We start from the raw sequence: 21,982 nt of genomic DNA, 5'->3' as shown, positions 1-21,982 counted from the left end.
GGCACTGACCAAGGCCCCAAACCCATACTGTGCTTCCGAACCGATCTCCTCTGGGGCAAAACAGATGTCCTGCAATCGCCTGGTAAGGTGCACAGCCTACAATGCATTCAGAACTGCCTAAAACTCTACACTAGTATTGGCTGAGCCGAGTCTTCAAACAGGAACCTTTGATTTCGATTTGAAGCAGCACTACCAGAGATATGATATGATAGGTTATTTATAACGCGCTTAATACCCAAAGATTTCTAAGCACAGACCCAGGGATTGAACCTGTGTTGCTCAGTGTCGTCTTGTTTCCAAGGCGAGCACGTTGCCCCTAGGCTATCCTCCGGAGAACCATTGAAACTCCTCAATATGATAATAACTTATTTTATTTAAAGAGAGCTTGGTAAAACAGTTCCACCATTTTATGGAGCATGGGTTACTGTGACCAAGCTTCCTGCTACTGCCCTTCACTTACTTCACAATGTTAATGAGTTGAGATGTGCACTTGAAGTTCCATTATTTGCAGAATGCTCTAAAAGTCTCCTGTTACATAACCGGCAGGGCCCGGGCAACCTGTAATATAACCTGGAGGACCCAAGCAACCTATAACATAAACTGGAGGACCCAGGCAACCTGTAACTTAAACGGAAGGACCCGGGAAACCTGTAAAATAACCAGGAGGACCTGGGCAACCTGTAGCATAACCTGGAAGACCCGGGCAACCTGTAACATAACCTGGAGGGCCCGGGCAACCTGTAACATAAACTGGAGGACCTGGCAACCTGTAACATAAACCGGCGGACCCGCACAACCTGTAACATAAACTGGAGGACCCGGGCAACCTGTAACATAACTTGGAGGACCCGGGCAGCCTGTAACATAAACTGGAGGACCCGGGCAACCTGTAACATAAACTGGAGGACCCGGGCAACCTGTAACATGAACTGGAGGATGCGGGCAACCTGTAACATAACCTGGAGGACCCGGGCAACCTGTAACATAAACTGGAGGACCTGGGCAACCTGTAACATAACCTGGAGGACCCGGGCAACCTGTAACATAACCCGTAGGACCCAGGCAACCTGTAACATGACCTGGAGGACCCGGGCAACCTGTAACATGACCTGGAGGACCCGGGCAACCTGTAGCATAACCTGGAGGACCCGGGCAACCTGTAACATAACTTGGAGGACCCGGGCAGCCTGTAACATAAACTGGAGGACCTGGGCAACCTGTAACATAACCTGGAGGACCCAGGCAACCTGTAACCAAACCTGTAGGACCCAGGCAAAGGCTGTTTAGAATGAAGCTTTGCTGCTGGATGGAGCTCAGGTGGATGGACAGCCCCAGCTTCTACGCCGAGCTCTGCAAACAACAGCGGCCTGTTTGATTACATCTGTGCAGCTAGAAGGCTGCAGGGTTTCCGGCCCCAACACTTGGAAGGGGGTCCAGAGGCAGGCGACCCTTTGATCTATTGCAGATTCGGCGACTTTTTAGCTCGGAGGCAAAAGATTTACAAGCTTCATTGGTATAGATTTGCAATAACATTATTCTTATACGTTTCGCAAGTCATGCGTTAGGGGCCCGCATTCTGTTAAACATCACACAATCGGTTCTGTCATGATGAATGGTGCCCCTCCAATCTGCCAGGAACTTTGTTTAACCTTGATGTTTTAATTAAAGCTGCTGCCCTTCTCGGTCTATAAATAGAACTCGCGTGTTTTTCGGCCTTTAGGGACTCTACTTTGTAGGCAGTGGAAGTAGTGGTGTGTGTTAATGAGCAGCACACAACACACATTCAGACTCTGCAATAGCAGAACTGTTGTTCAGGGCCTTTATGGCTGCTAAGAGTACGGCACACACATACCGCTGTGCACATGTGCGAGGTCACTTTGCGGCCACTCTTGTCACATGCAGAGCCACGAATGGCAAAGACCAATTTTGCTGCACTGCTAGCGTGCACATGAACTCCATAGTCATAACACATGAATGCACTGTTTCTACGATAGTGTTTCCAATGAACAAGAGTGGGAAGAAAGATACTTTTTCCATACCAAATTGACAAAGGAGAACTGTTGTGGTTTTCACTTATTGGCTGCCTTTAGGCTTTCTTTCCTCTATACCTTTAGCTGTCTTCTTTCATTCTCTTCCTTAGTGCCAGTGCTACATTAGATACGCTATACTGGTGTCTGGGCACGTTCCCCTTCTCTAATACTGTAATACTACTTCTTCCACTTTCTGTTAGTGCCGTCGATGCCTGGATTATGTAGGCCACTTTGTCCAGTAGTACCGTAATTCTTCTTCAACTGTCTCCATTAGTGCCAGGGTACTCTGATCCACCTTATTCAACAGTGCCTGATTACTCCTTCCGCCTTCTCCGTAAGTGCTAGGCCACTTTCTCACCTTCCTCAATAGCCCTAGAAGTATCCTTCCACCTTCTTCATTAGTGTCAGGGTACTGTAATCCCAATGTACCCAATAGTCCTGGGTTACTCCATATACCTTCTTCATTAGTGCCAGGGTACTCTGGTCCACCTTATTCAACAGTGCCTGATTACTCCTCTGCCTTCTCCGTAAGTGCTAGGCCACTCTCCTCAATAGCCCTAGAAGTATCCTTCCACCTTCTTCATTAGTGCCAGGGTACTCTGGTACACCTTATTCAACAGTGCCTGATTACTCCTTCTGCCTTCTCTGTAAGTGCTAGGCCACTTTCTCACCTTCCTCAATAGCCCTAGAAGTATCCTTCCACCTTCTTCATTAGTGTCAGGGTACTGTAATCCCAATGTACCCAATAGTCCTGGGTTACTCCATACACCGTCTTCATTTGTACCAGGGTACTCTATTCCACATTGGCCAGTGCTCCTGGACCCACCCACGTCCACCCTTCCCCATAGTGCTAGGTCAATCTATTCCTCCTTTGCCAATAGAGCAGAATTATCCTTCTACCTTCTCCATCAGTGCCAGAGAACTCTGTTCCATGTTCCCCCAATAATACCCAGGTTACTCCCTAAACATTCTGTATTTAGTGAGAAGGCACTCCATTTCCACCTTCGCCAACAGGGCAGCAATACCCTGTCCACCTTCCCTATTAGTGCCAGGGTACTCCAGTCAACCTTGCCAATAGTGCCAGATTTCTTCTTCTGCCTTCTCCGTTACAGACCGAGTCGCATCTGCACCACCTACACTTGATCCAGAATATTCGTTAAAAACATGGTACTCTCTTCTTCCTTCTGCACTAGTGCTAAAGTACATCTGCTGTCATTTCCATTCAGGGTTATGTTTTCACCTTCTGCACTCGTGCCGTCGCTACCACAGTGCTCCTTCCACCACGTCCTTTACGGTACTATTATCATAATGTCCACTGATGCCAGCCCAGTCTTCACCAACCACTCCATTATTGCCAAGTTCCAATGTTCAATATATTTGTTGGTGTCAGAGTAGTCTTACCACTTTTTTCATTAGTGATTGTGTAAACATACCAAAAGGTGTGTATCTGGAAATAACAGGATTCACACTATGCATGCCGCGACACATTTCACAGTCACATTTCCCCACCATGCATGTAAAAAGTGGCTGACGCTACTGCACATTTCCCGGCCTGTTTACTAAAAGGCAAAGGAACAACATCAAAATCCACCAGAGCAGATGGTAGACATGGGCCCCGCCAGAGAATCAGAAGGCTTGCATAATAAATGAGCATCTATCGAGCCTCAAGCAAGAACATTGCATCCTTTAGAAAGCCAATTCTTCAAGGTCAACCTTTTCTCAATAATCATAGCTTTAGTAATCTACGACTTCTTTCTGAGTTTGGTGGTATTGCCTCTGGAAATACCACCTCTTGCATACTCCAATAACTTAACTGCACTTGGAAAGTATGTGGTAACAGAAAGGGTCTGCTGAATTCAGTGTCATGTGAACTCTTTAGTTATTCCCTAATTTGTAGTCTCATTGGACTCGATTGGGGGGATGCGATATTACCCAATGGGTAATACTGTATGCAGTAAGACATTTGCAGGCATTTCAACAAGTTTTGCAATGAAACTCGTAATCTGGTAGCACGGTAAAACAGACAGTTTTTCCAAATACCACAGGTATTTTCTTGCTCTTGCTATCATTAGGAGGGCTTTAGAATAACTAATGCCCTAATTTTATTATACACGTAACTTGTTTCATTTTGATACTTCAGCGGAATATTAATATGACGAATCCGCTAAGTCATCACGTTTTAGCAGTTTTTAGGATTGTTTCGATCCTTGTGCGTAGTAATTGATAAGTCTGGATTTCATTTTTTTTAGTTTTAAAATTTGTATTATGATTTATATTGATCTGTTTTTATTCTTTAACTGTGCATGTTTCGCTTCTGAAAGAAAGACTTTTCAATTGAATTAAATTGCAATACTGGTTGGGTTACTACAACTGCCAAACTAGTAATGAAGCCGCAACTCTGGCCCACACCATTCTGGAGCTTGAGCATTCATTCTGAATGATTAGTGCTTCAGAAGGACGAGGCTGGAAGCCAAATCCATCACTACACCGAGATGCCCCTGTTAGATATGCATTAACCAAACAGGTGCATGTAGTTTGGGAATAACCATTGCAGCCAAGAAAAAGACACATTTAAATTTGCAATGAGTTTGCTTAATTACTGAGCAGGAATTCACAGGGTTGGGACGATTGTTCCATTCTGTTAATGACTCACATGTCTCAATATTTGTTAAGAGTATTCTGTTGATTCTGCCTTTGTCCTTCTTATAACATCTTATGAATTGGCTATTAGAAAACTGCCAATGAAATAATTTCTATTGTAATGGCTAACTGTGACTTGCATTTTCCATCATTTTCCATTATTTTCATCCATTGGAAGAGGGGAACACCATCGGAGGGTCTCCGGCGCCTTACAAGGTTCCAAGGTTAAAAAGGTAGAGTGTGAAACAGACGTAAGGTTAGAATCCAGTCATGGGTGGCTCAGCAATTCATCTTTCAGAAGGTCCATACATTGAGTAGCTATTGTTACAGTGCTTAAAAGCAGGAGGAATCTGGCGTGAAGCACTATATATACAGACACACACCTTATTTACCATTATGATTATGATTATGATTATTATTATTATTATTATAATGAAACCTTGTCTGAAAAGTGTACATTTGAGTCCTTTTCGGAATGTCGCAAAAGATTTCCATAGCTGGGAGCTTAAAACGTGAATGCACTGACCCGCCGTATTTGACCGCTGTTAAATCAAATATGCTGGTTTTCAGCACCAGAAAATAAAATAAAAAAGGAAATATTCTTTCAGCACAAGCCTCAGTGATTCCTCAACTATGAAGGCAGACGTGAAAGGGGTAAAACACTTACCATCAAATAGAGCATGGTGTACATCGAGAAAGATGCGTGCCCTGAGTAGAAGGACTTCCTGTGAAGAGAAAAAAAAAGAGATACTGTCAATATTAATAATGTAGAATACACTCCATATATACTTAGTGCTTTTAACAGTCGCAAGATAACAAACAACGAAGTAACACATACACACGAAATATGACTTACATGCCGAGTAGGGAATCTCCTGCGAGATAGGGACTTAGAACAAATACATATATATTGACTAAGGAAAAGTTGATGACCGCATGGTGGGTTGATAACAAAGCTCTGCTCATCCTGACCGTGACAGGTTTACATCTCCATAGAGTCAAGCCTTTCCAACTCCCGAACTTGAAGGAGACCAACTGCGATGGGTCACAGTAAGTCATGACATTGCATCTGTGGAAACCCTAAAGAGGTTTTGGCACTACTCAAAAATAACTGTGTTGCTGGAATTGTGGAATGCGGTGGTGGAACGCATGTGGCAGCAGAGGCTAAAAGGACATCCACCCATATTATCATCACAGGGGAGAACAGGTGGTAGTCAGCCCGCCTGCTGCTGCTACCTGTGGATTCCCCTTTGTATACACACCTCATGGATATGGGGACAGAAGTACTCAGGCTTGAGCCCTTTAAATTGCCCCTTCCCAAAGGATTCTGATTCCATGCAGGGAATCCTTGTTTCCTCCTCCCTACCATAGACAGCAATCTGCATAGCAGCCAATGATGAAAGGCGAATGCTGCTTCTCTAGTCTGCTTGGCTTTAGGTAGCAGCCTCTCCTTTATTCATGTTGAGTATGCAACTTACAAGACCAGCCATCCTCCCTACCTGATCCCACCACTGCTCCCAGTGATGCATAATAATGTAATTGTGTATATTTACATAGGACTCCCCTCTAGTTTGAAGCACTTGCTACTTAGATCAATGTTACCTTTGTAATTCAACAGTTTCCTTATCTTTTTTTTCTGTTTGTTTATTGTTGTCCCACTTTGTGAGAATCATCATACACTGGGTTACCACTTGCTCTCATTACTGTACTATTATACAGGCATCCTTTGTGGGAATGCCTCTGGCATCCGTAAATGTGTTATTGTAAGGTTTTTCTGATCTAAAATGGCATCCCTGTTCTTCAAATAAATATAAATACAAACAGCACTGCTGCCAGACACCCACACTCAGGATAACAGGTGGATGCAGGGTCAATACAATGATTCCTAGATTCAATGCCTGTTCCCTGTATCGACCCCCGGAAGAATGATGGGCATAGAGATCACTGCAGGGTGCTAACTAACCAAGATCAAACTATGTCACTGTCTCAGCCTGAAATTCCTGAACCCCAAATCCTTAACATGTCTGTTTCTGTATGCAGCATGGTGAAAGGGGCACATTCTCAAGAAATGTATATTTCTGGAGAAACATGTTCATTTGGGGATTGAAGGGATGTATGTAGTGTTGTGCATAGAATGGTCTGGAGTGGCAGAAAGAGGAGTCTCAGAATGAACCTATGTGAGCAATGATATTGGAGGAAAGGGTCCATACGTGTGCCATGACTGAGAGTGAAGGGTTGGAATAGGTAAAAGTCAAATGCTATAGCTGAGAGTTTGTATAGAAAATGGAATTGTAGTAATAAGTCAATTTGAGTATGGGCAACTTTTCCACAGAGGATCCAGGCCAGAGTACAGAAGTCAAGCGACATCTGGAACGTGGCTCAGGTTCTCTTGCAGAACATCTGTGTACAGCAGGTCGGCTCAAGCTGTGATATGGCCAAGGTATGGTGGAACTCAGCAAATGAGGGACTTATGCGGAGAAAGTTGGGGTTCTCTGACATGTGAGTTATTGATTCATCCTGAGTGTGTAACTCCAAAGTTATCACTCGGGCGACAGTTTATAGGCAACGATTAATGCACAATAAACTCCCCATGATATTGGTAACCAGTGAATGGAGGGAGAAACCAGAAATCTCTCAGGATATGTGTGAGTACTACATAAGACATGAGTCTCATTGGTAACATGGAACAGCTGAATTCTTTTTAGAAAACTATGAGTTAAGAACTCAGCGAACTGGCCTACGAGAAAATGACCATATAACAGTAAATCATCTGCATACACAAAACTCGCAATCAAGTAGAGTCTGCTGCATGGATTTTTCTGTCTCTTGTGTTCATATCTAAGCAAAAAAGAACTTTATAAGCAGCCACTTCCTCCATTGAGGGATGGCTCCTTATTTGCGCATCATCGCAGAAGCATCTTTATTTAAATATTTACAATGTATTATATAGTGCCACAATCTCTCCGGGTAGATCCAAGAAACTGTAAAAACAAAGTCTATTCAAATGTGTAGAGCAGTGAACGCATGCCTCATCCAACAATGGTATGAAGCTCAGATCCCCACGCCAAACAAGCAAACCAATCAAGAGATTTAGCGAGTTAACTCGCAAGAATTAGATCCTTCATTTAGGCAAGGGCCATCTAATACCCGTGCAAAGCTGGGGACCGTTGGCCTGCATTCATGCGATGACCTACATACCCGCGCTGTTGCGCAGACATCAAGTCGCTGAGATGCTTTGGCTGGAGATTATGCAGTGGAAATAATGAAGTGCCTCATGCTAAAAAAGTGCTTCCCCGTTAACAAAAACCCCACAACTGCTGGGATCCGTTGGAGAATTTGCATATCAATGAACAGTGAATAGCGCCATTGTGTGCGAGTGCACATGGGGGACTCAAACTGCACATGGGAAGGTTTAATAATTTCTTAGAGAAAATGCACAACCAACAGGACCGGTGATGCAGATAACTGATCTTCATGACTGGCGCGCCCACACACTCAGGCGCACAACACACACACACACACTCTGGGATACACGTACTGGCTGTTGCCAAAATGCCGACTGGCATGCATCGGCTGGAATGGAGAGTAGTACTCAGGCTCAACTGCACAGATGTTTGCAGTCTTCTAGTGATTGACTCACCTGGCTTCCGTAACTTTGCTTTCGCTTTCTCTGCACTCATAGTCTTCAACGTAGCCGAGGGAGCAGTTCACCTTTGTAAAATCTGGATTGCAGACAGCCAGGAAGTGTGGACGCAGGCGGCCCACAGACACCTTGGCAATGTCAGTGAAGGACTGGCTGATGGCACACCCAAAGGCGAAGCACCCGACTTGCTTGTAGAGAGCAGCAATATATGGATTCTGGATGAAGGAGTGACATCTCTCCTTCAAGTAGAAGATTCGGTAAAACTCTCCTGTGATAATCTGGGCAAAAGACAAGAAGTACAGAGACATTCATTATAAAGAAAAAAAGGACCTCATCAACATTGTCTCAGTGTTAAAATCCAGCCCTTGCCTGTTGGATCCCCTCGAAAAGCACCCAAACGTCCCGTATGCTGAGGATTGATATTTGCAGCACTGCTAATGTTTAGTGATCAGCTGAGCTGGTCTTCATCAACAGAGAGTGCTCTAGTGTCAGAATTAAAGACAGTCTAAACTGAGTTCAATTGATGGGAGATTAAGCTTCTGACCATCCTGTTATTACACCTACATTGGAACCCAGTAACAAGTAGCAAGTATTAAAGTCTCAAAATAACTTCATTACTTTAAGAATAGTTCTCAGAAAAGTGACATTTATAATGATCTGCTTTATTTGTTTTTAGACCCCTGAAAATTGATGGGTTCAGCTGCAAGAGCAAGATGCCTATTGCTCTGTGGTTATGTTGTGTTGTTAGGTCAAATATATTTCCATAGTACATGCCCATCGTTTGTATAGCCCTTTGTTCTGTGAGATTGATAACCATTTATCAAAATAGCAACACAAGACAGTTTTAGGGGGTTAATACAGTTACCAATACTCCAGGACATTGAATTAAGTCTTCCAGTGGGAAGTGGCTTGCACTGAGAAGACACAAGTCTACGGGTTGATTGTTTTTGTAATCTGGCACTTGCGAGTAGTAAAGTTGTTGTGGAGTGGATATTTGCAGGGTGCGCGGGAAATAACCAGGACCACTGTATCAATCTCTTCAAAAAGGTGTGTTTGATTTTGGAAGACCTGGAGTAGTAGCATAAGCTAACGGCTCCTACATTTATGAGCTCCACAGAAAGGCTGTGAACACAATATGGGTGGGGAAAGAAGTCAGCATCCTAAAAAGGATTACTTTTCTTGTTATGTGAGCTGTATTGCCATGGCGGTCTGCAGATACCAACTGCACCAGCATGGCCAAGACCCAAATTGCCCATTCACCACAAACAAGCATTTTTTTCATTTCCTTTAGCGTATGAGGAACGAATGAAAACAGACTGCAGTATGCGCTAGAAAGAAAAGTGGGAGCATTCAAAATAATAGAGCATGTGGTAATAAAGTTGGTAACCCCCTTGTCATTAGTCACCCCCTTTTTAATATTGCCACAATAAGATGCTTCTTTAAAAAAGGCATTAGGTGGATCTTATGAAAGCCGATTAATTGTGTTTTACAATGAAACCTGTTCACAGAGGTGTTTTCCCTTTCCCCCAAAGTGATAAACAGAACTCCAGATATGACTTTGAAATTGGAGAAATGTATTCTCTATTTTTTGATGTTGGGTGTAAAAAGATTATTAAGGATAAAAAATGTAAATGTCAATCCGAATTAGGGTATTTTTAGGCAAGTAAATATATATTTTAATTCGAAAGCATACTTCATTACATGTGTGTAAAATGAAAAGATCAGGCAGTGATTATATAAGGACGCCTTCCTTTGGCACTGCTCTGCTGGCACCATTGATCGAACCCATCGATGGAGCTGTGTCGGTGGAAGTAGGATACCGGCTCCTATGCTTTTGTCAGTGGTTTTCTTATATTTACATTTCTACGTCCTGTTTTTTTGGGATTATTTGCCTACTGTTCCTAGTGAGTGAAAGTGGCTGTTGTACTGCTTATCTGTTGTGACGGGGAGAAAACCTCAATACTCATTCATTGAAACAACAGCCGCTCCTCCCCCTGTAAACTAAAACACAAAGTGGGTGTCTGCAGATATTGGGAGGAGGTCTGGTTCAAGGAGAATGTACTGGTCTAGAACTATGACCCTTGTTTTCCTAAATCCTTTCTCATTTAAAGAATCTTATTTCAAAGACAGAAATGCATGGCTACCTGTCTAGTTCATGCGGAAGGCATGTCTATGTTAATAGTCATTACGAGCATTCATCAAAAAGAACAAGTGGCAATAAAGGGAGCTCGTGCTCAGTAGACTACAGAGAGCATTCAATGTTATGGGCTATCCGCGGCTTTTGTAGGGCGTGCATGTTCCGCTCCTGTCTAAAGAAGATTGGTCAGGTATTCTATTGCAGGCCTGAGGTCCTTTCCTCAGGGTGCTTTTCAGGGGAGTTGCTAGGTTTGGAAAAGACCCGGGGCTAGGCTGATGTCGGAACTGTTGGGACTGGGGGCTAGCTAATCTTTTGGCTGTAGCTCCTGAGATTCTATCCGGGGCTACAACCAAAAGATCAGGGGCTATAGCCCCCTTAGCCCCCCCCCCCTAGCAACGCCCCTGGTGCTTTTAATTTCATCTTGGTACTTCTCAGTGCGTTACTGGCAAACTGCAAACGGAGGTGTCCGATGCCATTCTGTGAAATAGTTAACATTTGAAACTTAATTCTACCTTCTACTTCTACGGGAAATGATTTGTCCGATGTTGGTGCATTGGGAACTTGCTTGCTGACTATGACCACAATGCCTGCAGACGGGGTTTGCACCTTTTCAGACTGGCGATATCTTTCTGTAGTTCTGCAGTTCAGATAAATGTCCATGCAAGATGCTTTGCACAATTATAGGGTAGGCATTTTGAAAATCATATTGGATGGCACTGGCTCGGACCGACAATTTGATTTGCTTGATCGTTTGGCAATGTGGACACCAGTGTGCACCTTCCTTTTCCATCCACGCATCAAGTCATCTGAATTGGGGGGTGGGGGAGGAAATCAGGTGCTCCACTGTCCGGTATTGGTTTAACACCCACATTTGCACTTGCACTTTCTCATGCACTTGCGCTTTCTTAAATGTCACTGGGACTAGTAAGATTGCTGTTTTCTTTTTTTCTGTTCTACCTTGTTCTCCTCCCTTCTTGCCTGGTCGCGCTCTGAAACACTTTGTGTATGAGTGCGATATAAATAAAATAGTTAATTTCATTTCATTTTGGCAACAGTGCACGAGTTCTAGCCTTTTATGTAAATTAGAGCAATTTTATATGTAACACACTTCTCTGATTGTTGTCCATTAGATAAACAGCAATCTGTTCTTCAGCTTGCTTCCAGGCATGCATGGATTCTACCAATGCGATTTGGGCAATTGGTGGGGTGCACCATGCTACCATTCAATGCCCACCATGGCAAGAAGGGTCCTGCATAGATGGCCAGAACAGATACAAACTGACAATACCATCAAGTCAGCATCTTGCTGTACCCAACAAATTTTCCATGCAGATATCACTCCCAATGTCGCTCTTATACTCTTTGACTTGAGGTTGTGATTTGCACAATAACACTTTCGTACATTACTTGTATTAAGCACTGCTTCCATGAAGAACAAGTTCTATTCATAATCCTGAGGAGTCCAAACTGATCTGTGCTGCACCTCTTCTGACGAATGCGCTGTTTTTTTCTGTCCTTAAGTGACTAGCGCGCAACTCTGCCCCTTTGAGGCTACAAATATATTGGGCTTTCAGGATAACCGTTGACTAAGTAAATGGTTTCCTATTCATGTGGGTGCCCCTGAGGACCAGCGTTGAGCACCACTGATTTTAGCCACCGGGGACTATTATATCTCATGTCTATGAATCACCATTAACACAATGAGTGACGTTGTGTGACGTCATACTCTAGATGCACACTTTTTTAGGAATATACACCACTCCTCTCCTGTATTTATGAAATCAAGTATTGTAATATGCAGGCAATTGCCTTGATCTCCTTGAGCGAGGATTATCAATGGCCATGCCATCGCTTCACAGAGGCCTACTCTAAAGAAGGAATCTTGAAGCATAGTGTTCCCTGAAGTATGCTCTCTACCACTGCCCATGTCTCGTAAATGATTTGTGGGAGAACAAACCAACAACATGCACACGGAAGATGCAGAGTTCAGACTGGCTTAAATCTGCAGCAGATGCGACCATGTGCATTGAGCACCCGAGGATGTGAATGGAGATTCTGACTTTCGTGAGGATCAACGCTACTGCAATCACAATCTTTGGGAATTTGTGATGATAAAGAGGTAAGGCACTGTCCCCATGCATCATTCCGTTTGAACTTTATTGTTATGTTGCTAGAAATAAGGCAAGGACCATCCACGGCGAATCAGGTTTATTGGATCTGGAGGGCTTTGTATCGTTAGAAAAACCGGCTGCCGGGTGAACGGGTTTCTTCGCCTATTTAATGGTAAGTCCTGGCTTTGTAAGAGCCACTATTTTAAGCAGTTCTACCGACGGCCTCTGCATTTATATGAATCTCAGACTTTGGAAGTAAGTCCAGTTTTCTAACCAAGACTAGGATTGTGTTTTTGGCATTTCTTTATGCACACCTCACATGTGGCCACAGTCTCGTGGATTTAGGATTATGTTCATTAACTGGATGTTTTTATACCTGTGCAATAAAACCAGAAAGGCTTTTTCCTGCCTTTTCTGTCCACCCTGCATTGTGGCATGTACACTTAACTGGCAATAAAAATACCTTTAGGCCACTTTGGAAGGCAGGGGACTGCCCTTCCTATCTTTTAAAGGTTTGGCAGTGTGGATGGAAATGAACACACTGGCCTCATCTTGCAATTAAACTGGGGAATGAGAATGGATTGATCATCACATGAACCCCAAAAGGACTCTTAACAAGGTGCTAGCTTTCTCAATAGCCGGCATAAAAACCCTCCACGAGTCACATAAAAACTCAAAGCTCGGTTTTATTGTGAATGTCTGGGAGGAATGTGGGTAATGTGTGTGGCAGCAGAGGGACTGTGCCTGCTGTGTGCCTCTGTGTGGTCCGTTGTAGAACTCATTCATTCCACCGCTGAGTAAGGATAAATTCACACAGCACAAAATCAAAGGATTTCATTTTCAAGACCTTGTGTGCATTTCAAGGGCATTTCCACCTATGAATAATATGTAGATTATAAAATGTGTGTTCAAAGCCAAGCAGTCCAAATACATGTAAGATGGCATTTAGGCAAGAGGTGAGGATTTAAGGCACAGGTCTGACTAGGCGGGTACATTAGTAGAGAAGAAGAGGGGACTGAGGTTGTGCAGCCCATTATTAGAGAGAAAGATGGAACTACGGCTGTGCAGTCCAAATGAATGCTAGGTAGTCTTTCCGGCACGAGGCTGAGCATTTAAGACACAGGTCTGAATAGGGCAGTACATTAGTAGATAAGAAGATGGGACTAAGGTTGTGCAGCCCATTAGTAGAGATAAAGATGGGACTAAGGCTGTGCAGCCCAAATTATTGTGAGGTGGTCTTTTTGGCACAAGGCTGGGCATTTAAGCCACAGGTCTGAAAAGGGTAGTAGAGAAGAAGATGGGACTATGGTTGCGCAGCCTAAATGAATGTGAGGTAGTATGCCTGGTTGGGGATTTAGGAAAAAGGTAAGACCAGGGTGGTACATAAGTAGAAAAGACGATTGGCCTGCACAGATAATGAATGTCGCAAAGCAGAGGAAGTGGCAGGGATGGAGAGAATGGCTTCTGAGGATCTTTATCTCCATTAATGTTTCTCAGTGAGCTAATTTTCTAGGAGTGAGTGGGTGTCATGGTTTACCTGCAAAACATGTGGATGTGTTAATGTACGGATGACTAAAGGACTGTTATGAAGGCAGTAACAGGATTATGCTTGCTGATGACACAGAAAGCTGACGGGCATGGATCCATTTAGCTGCATTGTGGATATGACAACCTCAGGGACAAAGATGGCTGCCATCACTGCCCACTGTGCACCACCTAATATGGTGGAAGCCATGCTCTCAGACGTAGATTAGATTCTAACAGCATGGTGGTGTTAGAGGATGGGTGTTTGATATCGCCACAAGAATTAGCAGTATGCCCGTTTCGGTCACTTCTTGCGCAGCCAAGATCATTGCCTCCTCACAACCCAAATGTGACCCTTTTAGTCTATGCAATTGTGTACATGGCATTGGCCAAATTAGTAACTACTCCAAAAGAATGGTATCATCCACCAATATCGGATTTATCAGATGGTAGAGGGTAAGTCATTATGCCATGTCCCATTTGAGAAAGAGAGATGGCACATTCAACATTTTAGCAAATTAGTATTGCTAGCAGAGGGTGATCTGATTGGGCAGCTACCAAGCTGTCCCATTTTCCATGGCATTTCACTAGTGGTTGTACCTCTTCTTACAAGGTGCAAATACTTCTTCTTCTCATTAGTAAATGTCACCCTGATAATGCAGGGTGTTGTATTCAATGTAGTGTATCTTACACAACGTATTTAAATGACTCCAGGGAATGAGCCAATTTGCTGTACAACTGGTGTGTTGCTTTCACCGTGACTCTTCTTAGCTTAAGACCTTTTTGGTAACTTCTCTTTGAATTTCCAAGCTATGCTCACCTGCTCTCTCTTGACTCATTTTATGTGCACTTTGAAAACATATTGGACCTAATTCACAGAGTTGTTTTATAATAGTGCAATCCCATTGGAAAACGCTCTGTGAATCAGGGCCATGGTTTCTAGTTTTCCGAGCAATATAGTGCCAACAAAGTATTTTTTATGCATCAAAGGAACGCACAATTTCAAAGGTTATCAAATTTTAAGAAAACCTCTTAAGACTTGTCCATTAGTAATAAATGTGTGCTACCTTTATGCTATAGTGTCCACATATGTCCTGTTTTCTTATCTCTACTGCCATAGATTACACTATAAAAGACCCACGTTCTTAGCATTGCATTATGTGAACACCCCAGAAGCTTTTCTGCATAACTATACTTCTGAAAGGGGTCATGGAAGGCCTATAACAAACAACAGACCCTCCAATGAGCTGAAAATGAGGCAAAGTGGTGATCAAATTAAATAGATCCAATTATATAGTTCCAGAGGCCAATGCCTTGTGATCTAGGTAGCAGGTAACACACTCCTAGCTAAGGCAGCACAACTTATCTCTTATTGGCAAACTGGATTTGTCAGTGGTCATTAACATTAGCAGGAGACGTGGTTGCTGTTCCCCATCACCGCCCCGAGACTCAAGGGGCGGGTGATCTGTCAATTTATTAGGACAGATGGTTTGCACAGTAGTGTCCAAAGCAGGTATCCTCGGTTGGTCTCTGTGCCAAATGAGGTTTGACAAGTTGATGAAGTGAAATTTACTGAAATTAAATGAAGGCAACATTAAGTATTATAATAGAAAGGTTGTGCTCAATCTGAAAGAGAAACTGCAGTCTGTACAGAAGAGACCCACCCTGGAAGTATTGTCTTACTCTTGCAGTCCTCAAACGAGTGATCAAGTGCTCATTGCAGCATTTGTAGAGCGTGACATGTAGCTTCACGTGTTCGATTGGCGCTGTGTCCTTTGGGCCTTGAATGCTGCAATACTACATAGACCGTTAGGATATGGATTTCACATGAAGTCAGAGAAATTCATGTAAAGCACAGTGACCCCACCCTACTCAATAGGGGGTGTTTTACTATAGAAATCAATTATAAGGCTGATTAAGCGACTCGTGTGCCACAGCATCTCCTTTCGTCGGCATGATGACCTCTTGAATGTGTCATGCACACAGCAGGAGGTTTCCGTGGTAATACAGGTAGATGTGTTGGTGATGACTAAGGACTGCAGGTCGGAGGAAGCCTACAATGCAGACAACCCACAGAGGATGATCTGATCAAAATAGCACATCCAGCCTGATCCAAAAGATCTAGTTAGGTTTTACAGCACAGCGTACAGATGGGTAATATCATGGTGGCGAGCTCGCGATTGCAGCGGCTGCTGACTTTACACAAGAGTGGGTGTCTTGGATTCTGAATTCTATTTGAGCTTCACTAGCATTTCTTTATTCAGGTGTTGGTCCATCACTCTACACCTTCGCATGCATGTGGCTCCATTACAGAAATGTCCTTCAAGGATTTTCCCGCTGGAATTGTGAACACGCTTCAGCTGGTGCATAAAATGGCCGCTCGAATGTTATGTTACTGGGTTTTATAGCGCTCCACTACCATTTATTGGGTCTCTTGGCATTCTGCTGGATCTTAAAGAAAGCGTGTTGGATGTTTTTAATAGGTAAAGGGGGGGAAGGGCAATGAAAGATAGCTTTGCTGCTATGTCGATGGGTGCCATTCAGAAGTGCAGAGGAACGTGCCCCTGGGGGAATTACCACTCACGTGATGCGTCACATTATCTCTGTGGTCTGAACTAGGAGGGTCGGCTTCAGCTCAGCTTTGTGCCCGGGCAAATTACAACCGTGTATCTTTGGGGCCAGCACATAGCCTGCAGTACAGCAATCCAACACTAGGAGCAAAAAATGTACAAATAAAATGCGGAAATAAAGATCCGCAATTGTTGTGACTTCTGCTAGCCCTGCTTTTAGGCATGCGCTGAAAGTGATCTCTGCTGTTAACTGCTTACAGCTTTTTTTTGTTTGTTTTTTTAATCTATATTGGTGTTTCCTTAGGTAAGGGACAATTTGAGCGAAAAATAAGCAGTGACTTGCCCTTGCCTTAGTAACTTAACTACACAGGGGGAAACCGTGTTTGACATTTTTAAAGAACAGCTACGATTGTGAGTGTGTACATACCCCACCCCACCCTCCCCCGATTGCAGCTCTCGTTAATGAATTGAACATATGCTGTGGGTTGTAAATTGGAGAATTAGGTCATCATTGAATGCCCTGCTGTGCACTTAAAACTTTGCTTTTAACTTACGGAGCATGTGTAACCTAACGAGGGTCTTGAAGCCCGCCACAGAGGCGGCCCTGACAGCGCTAAATAAGGACTTCTATTATTTTGCCGGCGTCGTTTCGGTTGCTACCATATTCCAATTTCACACCTAATAAAGAGTGAACATGTTTTAACAATAAATGGGAACTCTTTGATCATGTGACCCTCCACGTGGCACTACCTTTACAATTCTATGGGTGACCTCATGATTTGCAAGGGAATTCATACTAGCCAATGCCAGCATAGCAGACATGTGTGTTCATGGGTTTCCAATGCCATCTCAACCGAATGTTCTTTAGAGGTGCATTGCTTAATTATGCGGCCACTGTTCTTAAGGTATTTACATGTTTTTTTTTATTTTTTTTATAAACGTGTATGTTGTCCCGTTTTTAAAATATCATAGATTTATCAGTTGTCATCAATGTACCCCATGAAATAATTATTCCATGCAATCACATAATTTGTTTAACGTTTTAAAATATGGGGAAATTAAACTACCACATGTTTTCCCATTAATACCATACTGAAGAGGGATGTACAAAATGTGCATGGAGATGGGGCATATGCTGTCCGAAAAATTGCAAAAGAAAATATTTATTTGCCTAATAAAGGTATCCTTTCAAGATTGCATTGCTGTTTCCTGATTGCATTCACGAGAAAACATTTGACATACTTGGTTATCAATACAGGCATTTTACATTGGATAGCTATTAGAAATGGCAAGGAAAAAAGAGTTTCTAAGGCAGGGGTCTGCAACCTGATGTTTTGTACTACAACTCCCACTGGACTTAGCAGGCACACCCAATGGCGGAGAATCATGGGAGTTGTAGTACTAGGCATCTGCATAGCCACAGGTTTCAGAGTCCTGCTTTTAAGGCATACAGTAAAAGGTTTATTAAACCAGGGAGGGACATGGAGAAATGCCTATTTGAGTGCCCGCATGAACCTATTTAGAGCACATATTTTGAATCATCATTACAAATGATGAATACAAAAGATTATGCAATGCATGCTAATGGCAGAAAGTAAAGTTGCAGCGTTTCGGAAATGCCCTTGTTTCTCCATCAAGCTTTACCATTAAGTGGCCAGAGTGATTGAAGGCTGGTTAAGAGGCACAGTAACCTGCTTTCAGAAATGGCTTCCATGGGCAATGTCTTCATTTAGGATTGCTTTTTTAACAAAAATTATTTAATTTGTTTGTGTATATTATTGTATGCGTAATCGAGTATGGAAGGGTGCACCAAGAAAACCGTACTGACTCAATTGATCTGAATTAGAGCAGCCAAATAAAAGGTTATTTTTAGTTCCACAACGCACACGCCATGGTTCTCTTTCTTACACATGTCATACACCTAGAAAAGTGCACTCTGTGACTATATAGAAATAAATAAATGTTGATACTAGTAACCTTTGCAAAGCTATCATGTCTGCTTTGAGGATGGATTTGACTATGGACCTATGTGTTCCAGTGTTTTGTATTGACTATGGTATTGTTGTGGTATGTTTATTTATTTATTTATTGTATTTGATTGTACGCCCAAACCCTGGGGTATCAGGGCATAGTTTACAAGGATGCTTTTCATGTTCAATGCAGGAATCTGAAATACAATATTCTGTATGGACTATCGAGTCATCTGCCTCTTGCCGCAGACACTAATTTAAGGATGGGTATCTGGGATCAGCCTTGGGCATGCACATTAGTAAACACTGTTTAAAATTGTGTTGTGCCTAAAAATGAATAAACACATGAATAAACAAGTGCCTTGCCATTTCTCAGCACTTCCATGTAATTCTTTGGCAGGCGTTCTGTCCCGAGAATCGAGGTAATACGTCAGTTTCAGGTTTCTAGTGAGACCGCAAAGTGATTAACTAGTTGGTTAATTGTTGTTTTTGCCCCACGTGTTTCCTGTTTGAAACCCAGCACCTCCATTGATCACTGTCTCTCTCCGTGATCTGAAACAGATTTCAGTGGAGTGACAGAAGGTGGTTTCAAGGGTTCCCACTTCGACCATGCCAACTCCCCCATCAGCTGAGTGACATTAATGTGTGTGGGAAGGGTATATGTTCTGTGTGCATTTAGGTTTATATTCGTTAACAATAGAGGCTAAACCCCTTTGAATGTGAAATTCTGCATTCATTTTTGCGAAAATACTGTGTCATGTTTGGCCAAAAAACAAACAAACTATGAAATCATGTATGAATGCTATGAGCAAATCGAGTTGGATAAATGTGTAACCTACAATTCGTTTTTACAGAATCTAATAGCCGCATCTAGACATTTTCGGTAAAATGTTGCGGGCCGCTTCCACTTTAGGTGAAGTTGTGTCACAAATGGTGGCAAGGAGGCACATTTTGGTGGGCTTGGGGAGTTTTCTTTTATCTTCTTTTTTTAATAATATGATAAGCTCCAGTCAATATTCAAAATTCAACAGATGTGTTGTGGTTCTAGTTTATTTGTGTAATTGTTCTTAGGGTTTTTGGAACTCCATATAAGTGTAATTAATGAATGACTATGAATAAACCTAGCAGGGCTGCACACTAATACTATTCCAAACAACTTCTAGATGGAATGCCCCCCTCTCTGATATTGCACATGTGAAGACATCCAATACTAGCACAGGAAAGCAAATGCACACTGTTATGAATGGGTGCACTGTAGCCCAAGAAGTGGATGCCAACTGTGCCAAGACATGTGATTCTGCAAGCAAGCAGACTCTACAGCAGACACTGCTTCATAGGACAAGAACAGGGACCTCTGCAGAATGCAATGTCTTCCTAGTGGCAAGGTAAGGACAGGATGGGTGTGTTAGCTATTAGCCACTTGTGGAACAACAAGACCCAAAAGTGCAATGACCGAGGGAGCATCTTATGGATATGCCCTGCAATGGCAGTAGGCAACACCTGCGCAATATTCCCCGTACAGGCGCTGTTGCATCAGTCCAAGTCTGTAATAAACTTGATCTTATCAACAGTTTCTTGGACAGAATTCAAAAGAAAAGCATTACTTCTGGAATGTGGTCACGGTATTTAAAATAAATGTTTCCGGGTGGTACATAGATTTTCTGGAGCTGAAACTGATCTTTGGTATGAAAATATTTTCCCCTAGAAACGTCCTATTACTTTGTAGATAGTACTACTACTAGGGAAGATTATACGCCATAATTTCCCAAAATACAAAGAAATATCTTGAACATATAGTTAAATAGGCTGTAAAATGCCACACATTGGAAAGACATTTTGTGTAGTTCCATGGTCAATTTGATGTATGTAACGGCACTCCCTGTTCCCATAATTGTGTTAGTAGCATTAATTTACTATACAATAGCTAGTTGTCTATTAAACACTCCCAGAGACCTCTTTAAAACTTGTACTGCTCTTTTGACCTATATGCGCATATGCCATTATTCCTATAGGAAATCATTAGGGTCCCGGCAGTCATGTATCATGAACCATGTTATCATGGTCCAAAATCATGGTACAATAACGACTATGAATGTGCTGACATTATTGCCCAAGGTGACATATATGGGCTACATACCTTAACATCGAATTTCTCTATATTATTGAAATAGTTAATTAAAGACTGGCATATTTCTGGAAAACATCTTACATTTTCTTGCCTTTTATGGTTCAGACTTTAAAATAAGTTCTCGTTTCGGCAAACATAACATTTTATTACAATGCACACAAATAACATTTTTGGTGAACCCTCTTTTAGTGCACACAATTGCCGATACAACATAATGAACACCACAAATAGGTTCTGAAACAGCAAAAGCATGCAAAGCAGCACCAGTCAATTTACCCCAAATTAATAGTTGTCATAAAGAATGAAGAAAGGCAGAAGGCTAGGACCATCTACAAAAACCACACACCAGGGGACGATTTACATTTATTTGCCAGCTTTTAGTTCAAGAAGCTTTTCTTTGAGGCTGTTTATTTTACCAAATTGGTACAGGCATTTTTTGTTTTTGTTTTGCCTGTTATTTTCAAACGTATGTCCAATTAAATCGCCACCTTGCTTGAAAGGTTTTGGTCAATCTCTGTATATCTTAGAAAAAGAAGGTCTGATTTCTAGTTCAAATATCCTTCTTTGGCCTTGCCTATAATCTTGGGAAAGTCATGTTATTACTCTAAAGTGTTAACTGGGAGCACCTCAAAGCTCACATGTGTGGGATTGCTATATTTGGCTTCTTGTCAATCATTCACATACAGTAGTATTGATTAGCTGGTTCTCCGCAGGATTGTCTGTTACTCTAGCTTCGCAATGACAAAAGACGCCCCTTTGTGTGTGCTGAATGTAACGGGCACCAGAAGCAGGTGATTTAACATGCCAGAGAGGGCAGAGTACATTGATTGTTTGATTGCAGACTTACAGCAAGGATGGCAATGAGAATGCCAGCGGCGCATAGCACAGCATCATTAATGGTTTCTCCTGGCTTGGATGGGTACTTGATACTTTGATCATCGCAGTAAAAGCCCCGTCTGTATGGCTGGATTGTGCTAGTTTCAATAACCAGGAAGGGCAGGCCAGCTAGCGAAAGAGCAAGAAAGACACAAAAAGAAATCAGTGACATGGACACACATGAAAAACATGCAGCACTGACTCATTGGAACACTGCAAAGAACATACACAACTTTTCAGAAGGTGCTTTTGTTTTGGGTTGCTTCACTAAAGGCATTGTTCGATGCATCAAGTTTCGTTGCACATATGTAACAAATTTGCCAAAATATACTGTGCAACAATAAATTCAGGAG

At 42.6% G+C, this 21,982-nt stretch overlaps 1 protein-coding gene across 2 annotated transcripts in view; it reads right to left on the bottom strand.

The window, feature by feature from the left end:
* PLPP3 (phospholipid phosphatase 3) overlaps nucleotides 1-21,982 on the bottom strand; it is a 90,812-nt gene that overhangs the window by 29,478 nt on the left and 39,352 nt on the right. Inside the window, exons 2-4 of one of the 2 annotated variants that reach the window (XM_069642112.1) lie at nucleotides 21,601-21,758; nucleotides 8,311-8,591; nucleotides 5,338-5,395 (exon numbers count right to left, since the gene is read on the bottom strand). In XM_069642112.1, the coding sequence (XP_069498213.1) occupies nucleotides 5,338-5,395; nucleotides 8,311-8,591; nucleotides 21,601-21,758 (497 nt within the window). The remainder of the gene's footprint in view (nucleotides 1-5,337; nucleotides 5,396-8,310; nucleotides 8,592-21,600; nucleotides 21,759-21,982) is intronic. The other variant, XM_069642113.1, reaches the window with a different exon arrangement.

Source organism: Ambystoma mexicanum, chromosome 1q (assembly GCF_040938575.1).
Source record: "Ambystoma mexicanum isolate Mex_15411 chromosome 1q, UKY_AmexF1_1, whole genome shotgun sequence".
Lineage (NCBI taxonomy): Eukaryota > Metazoa > Chordata > Amphibia > Caudata > Ambystomatidae > Ambystoma > Ambystoma mexicanum.
This window is presented reverse-complemented; position numbering and strand designations above follow the sequence as displayed.